At 30.3% G+C, this 5,464-nt stretch overlaps 1 protein-coding gene across 1 annotated transcript in view; it reads right to left on the bottom strand.

The window, feature by feature from the left end:
• The window catches only part of LOC107646353, a gene marked incomplete in the record, with an annotated part of 17,484 nt that continues 12,113 nt past the window's right edge, over positions 94-5,464 (bottom strand). Inside the window, 4 exon segments of the mRNA XM_016350546.2 lie at positions 94-568; positions 1,017-1,113; positions 2,427-2,862; positions 3,589-3,933. Coding sequence (XP_016206032.1) covers positions 367-568; positions 1,017-1,113; positions 2,427-2,862; positions 3,589-3,933 — 1,080 coding nt within the window.

Here is a 5,464-nt window from a genome sequence, read left to right as displayed (position 1 = left end):
GTACTATCGATTCTTTGTAATTTTTTCTATAAATAAAGTAGCTATTATATCAATTTATACAGAGGGATCAAGTACATTAGTACAATACATATATGAGCTGAGAAAATTGTAATTCTTAATTTAAAAGAATTAAATAAAATAAAATAAGTTACAAAAATGATACACTCAGTCACTCATGCTTCTCACGTTGCTATACATATCTTGATTACAGGTAACTGAAGTGAGCGCCATCATATATACACTTTCTCCATGCTTTTTTCCTCGGATGAGAAACATCTTCAAAAATGATGTATATATATAACATTATTCTTTCAAACCTAACACAAACACTACATTGCCACACAAGATAAAATTCTTGGTTAGCACTCAATTTTCTAGTAAACTTTTTTCCCATTGGAATAAGCCAGATCTCTCTATATCTAATGGAGAGAAACTCGCCAACTCTAATTTCTTTTCGCCAAGAACATTTGAGACAACCACTAACAAAGTCAGACAAGAATGATATTCATCCATCTTCTGGGAATCAGTTAACTCCGGTGAACAATCCTTCCATGGATGGTAAAAGGACCTAAACAATGAATATAGGTCAAACTTGCTTCATTTTTTGAGGCACAAAAATTGCAACAATGCATTTAGAAGTACAGGTCGTCCAAATTCTTCTACTGTAAGACCAAAATATTATGACTATAGCTCTTCATGTAATCAAATATTGGCAAATTATACTTCGATCTAATGATGATATACAGACTTCGATCCAATGATGGATTTTATTGATAATAGTTCCAAGCTTATACTAGTAACACCAAAGAAATTAACTTTACACCAGACTTAAATCAAAATTAAAAACCTACTTATCTTTTTTTATTTTTATTTTCTTTTTGGAGAAAAAACTGGACTCCAAGAACTATAAGCCACAAGAAATTCCATTTTCCTCGCATAACAATATGGCTACATAATATACTAAGATGAAACGGGTTAGAAAATAAACATAAAAAGAGGAGCAAGAAAAGAATTACCATCTCCAAGCTGGATTAGCTTCAGGAGGGCACCGCACCCTTGAACAGTGTGATGATATCAAAGTGCTGTATTCTTTCAATAAATCACCTCTGCCAACTACAGAATGAAAGGGAAAAAAAGAAGCATTGTAAATATATAACCAAAGACATGAGCGTCTATATCCAAATCCAAATGGTCAACTACAATTTTGATGCATCACACTTGCATCCAAGATGCCAAGTAGTCTCAATGCACATCTATTATCTTTAACTAATAAGTGCCATGTGGTGTTCTATAATTGCAATTCAGGGAAAAAAAATTCTTCCTGCCCAAAATTTTTTCTTCTGATCTCCCATCCATGCTGCAGTATGCAATTCTTTTCAGGGATGCTCTATGCGCTATATTACTCTTCAGGTCTCCCCCCTCAGGCTTTCTTCTTAGCCATATTCGCTTATCATAATATTTATTTATGCACTTAAATAATTCTTTTTCCTGGTTAGTACCTATCTCTCTGTTTCGTTCTTTTGTTTAGATCATTGTTTTTTTCAAAATAATTGGTTATCTGTCACTTGTATTTTACAATATGATGTTGGCTTCTAATAATACTAATACATTATTTATTTTATTCTATTATTCAGGTGCACTTTATTATTTACACAATATTGGTCAATATGATTAAGTATTTTGATTATTTATTACAACTTTGGGGTTTAATGGATCTAAACGTAGGAGGTTCAATAAAATAAAAAACAGCATACTTTTTATTTTATTTTTTTACACTAATTAGTTTGTTAACAACAATAGATAAGCAGTTTGTTATATCACTAGAAGATATAGTTTTAGAAGTGTATAATGTTTTTGCTTCTATAGATTTCATATTAGATGCCTACTCATAATTAATTATAATTATAATTATGCAAGTGTAATAATTATAGTCCTGGATTTCTATTCAAGCTTCTAATTAGAAATTTTAAGAATGAATTAGCCTTATGTAAATATTTATTTGTTAAAGATTATAACAATAAAATGATATTTACTTTGTTTAAAACATAATAAAACAATAAAATTCAAATAAACCCTTAATGTAAAGGAGTACAAGATACTAGTAAAGATCCAAGGCACAATTAACGACTACATGCCCGAAAACTTACTTTTTTACCCAATGCATTCTTTCAGTCGATCATTGTTTTAACCAAAAAAATTAAGGCTAGGAATTATTTCAAGGGGATATTTTGGGGAGGGTGTCACTCAAGTTTCAAATGAGATATGCAAAAGCCATTCAACTCAACAGTGTTATGCTTATTAGAAGGTAACGGTAAAGCGGGGGCAAGTAAATGTAGTGCAACATTATAATATAAATTAGGGAAAACACAACTATCAGCCCTGAGATGGCACTTGATAAAGCATATTAAGTCAGTAAAATGGAATACCTGCAAAGTTGGAAGCACCAAAGGTTAGAAGACAGAGAGCGGAGACAGTTGATGGTAGCACCTCAGGGTCTATGTCATGAAGAAGTTGCAGACAGAAAATCACAGAAGCCAGTAACTTCCCACAGCCAATTCCAATATCATGTCTTTGTCCATTGGCATTTCCAGCTTGTACCAGTAAAGAATGAAGGGAATTTAAATCATGTGTTTCAACAAATGCCGAATCCATATCATTGGGTTTCTGATAGAGTTTCGCAATGATTACTGATGCTGTTAACCAACGTAATAATTTTGACAGTAACGAACGCTCGTGAGACTCTTCCCTGTAATTATTTGTGTGAAAGATGTGAGACTTATTCGCTCTCATCCTTCGTGAGGAATCAGACTGTAAAGCAGTTGTAATTGCCCAAATAAGAAAGCTTTCAAGCCTTTCCTGTTTCTGCATAGACACAAGTCCAGTTATTCATATGTAAGTCACAACATTAAGATGCAAGGATCAAGTTTTTAGGGTGTAAAATGTTCCACAAAACCCCTATTAGATTCAAAGGTAGTAGATTATTAAACCATGCTAATAAAAACTTCATACTAATATGAAATAATATTTAATATTTTTTTTATATATATGTTTAAAATGTATGAGGGTTACCAGTCACCCTTACTCCTTACATCAATAACTTCTATTGTGTGTGGATCCATGATACATCAAAATGATGCCAAATGTGATTAGTGTCTTTCTCGCTTTATAACTATACCCACTTTAGCTCCTAACTCAAGAATATCTATTTGATTACACTTTTAAGGTTCAACCTTTTATCAACGGTCTTAGTAGGATAGGACCCAGCAACTTGCCAAAATCTCGAGCAAATTGGTCAAAATATGCAAAAGTCACCCTTTTCCTTTTTGAAAAAAAATGCTCTTAATTTGGATGGGATGTAAGGTGAGTAAAAGTAGAGATTTCCCGATACCATATTCTAAAGCGAGTAGAATCATGACGCAAGACAAATCTCAAAACAAAAACAATAAGAAATGCCAATGAAAGTTTCAAAAGTCCTAAATTGATTGTTTGTATATTTTTTAATGAACAATATAGAAAGAATATTTAAGTAGAGTAATTAGTAACCATATTCAAGAGTCTTTAAATAAAAGAGTTCAAAAGAGAAAGTACCATAAGGAAGATTGAGATAGGAGGTGCATTCATAAGTATGGCTTCCAAAGCAGCCTCCTGATTAATACCTTTTGTTGCTTCAGTACTACCAGCCTGATATATCTGATATAAGCCCTCAATTGATAGTGTAAAATGTGGCTGATATATTTTCCTTTTCTGAGATAATTTAAACATTGATGCTATCATTTTTAGAAAAGGATTTATAAATCCTAAAGTTTCATTAGCAAATGTAACATCCTGTAGTAAGGAATTCAATAGAATAGACGAAAGCTCCATAAGCTGCTCAAGGCCATAACTTTGCAGCCACTTGGAGATGCTTCCCAATGAAATGACATCATTGACAGCCTGAAAATAAAAAATAGAAATAATTAGTACAACAGAAGTTGAAATTTAATCTTTTAGAAGCACACTTGTTTGTTTTTCTCAAGTAACTCTGTCAATATATTTAATTTCTAATCCACAATTTAGGGCCTACCTTTTGTGGTGTATATATACATATTTATACATCTATACATATGGTAATGCCTTTGGTGATAGTAGTGGATGGGCCATACAACAATATATGGATGGTTAGGAAATGTCGCAGAATCACTAAAACAAAGTCTAATGGCTCAAATTTGTTCATCTATCTCTCACAATTATCCACTGCTCTCACTATTGCAAATTGATCTAGTATGCTGATATAATAAGTCTGGAGTATCATGATTAATTTTAGGTTATAATCCCACAAATGGAAGAATTACGAATGAAACGCTTCAGCAAATCTATTATAATATATTAAAGGAGAGCCCAAAATAGTGTTATAGTGAATGAATGACACATAAGGTTTTAAATTTCATATGAAATTGCCACGTCATCCATTGCAACAACATAGAAAAAGCATCTATCTTAGAACTACGTTTATACTACTATAGAGAATAGCATCTATATAATCAATCTAGCATTAATCTCATAATTTCACACACTAAATTATCTAATTCTAAAAAGAAATGATATGAAAAATATTAATTCATATCAATGGTCTAAATTTTAATATTCGATATCATATTTGAAGAATAAATTTCATTTTATAAAAATCTATTTATTTATTCATCTATCTATCTATCAATTTATTTATAATATATAAATATAATGACACAATAAACTCTTGATATATTAAATGACTCCTAATATTGCAACATAAACATTTTAGTGAAATTGTCATTTTATAGTTTTTCTATCGCTGTATCACATCACTTTTTATCCTTCTTATGTAGTGTTTAGTCTTACCTTTTAATCTCTTTTTACTCTTTATTTTTATGTAGGTTGCTCTATGCCTTCAGTAGTAATGTTATTTCTCTTTAATAAATACACATTGGTTAATAAAACCTAATTCATTCTGTCTTTTTATTCTCATTTCTATTCATGTTTACTATAAAAATCAACATTCACTTCACATATCTTTTTTTATCACCTCTCACATAATCTTATGTCTCTCACTCTTTCTCCTTATCTTTGCTAATATTTTGCACAATTATTTAAAAAATTTAGTTGATGACCACAGTTCTTTATTTTAGTTTGTTAAACAATTTGTACACTGTATGTTGGGTAATGAACTCCTAAAATACTATAATGTATGATGTTCTTACAATGTTTTTAAGTTTTCTTTTTCTATTTTTGATCTAATTGTGTTTATCAATTATATATTGTTTTTGTCACTTATATATCCTTTTTTTTCACAATTTATATCTTTTGATATTATTTAGTTGTAATAATAATGTTAAAAATGCATGTCATGATTCATCAAAAGATAGATGTTATTTTTAATTATTAAAATATATTCATATTTGCATTACATTCATTCATGTGCTATAGTATTTAAGTTTGCTAAATATAT

Source organism: Arachis ipaensis, chromosome B01, assembly GCF_000816755.2.
Source record: "Arachis ipaensis cultivar K30076 chromosome B01, Araip1.1, whole genome shotgun sequence".
NCBI lineage: Eukaryota > Viridiplantae > Streptophyta > Magnoliopsida > Fabales > Fabaceae > Arachis > Arachis ipaensis.
The sequence above is the reverse complement of the archived record's forward strand: the minus strand, read 5'-3'. Positions and strand labels throughout refer to the sequence as shown.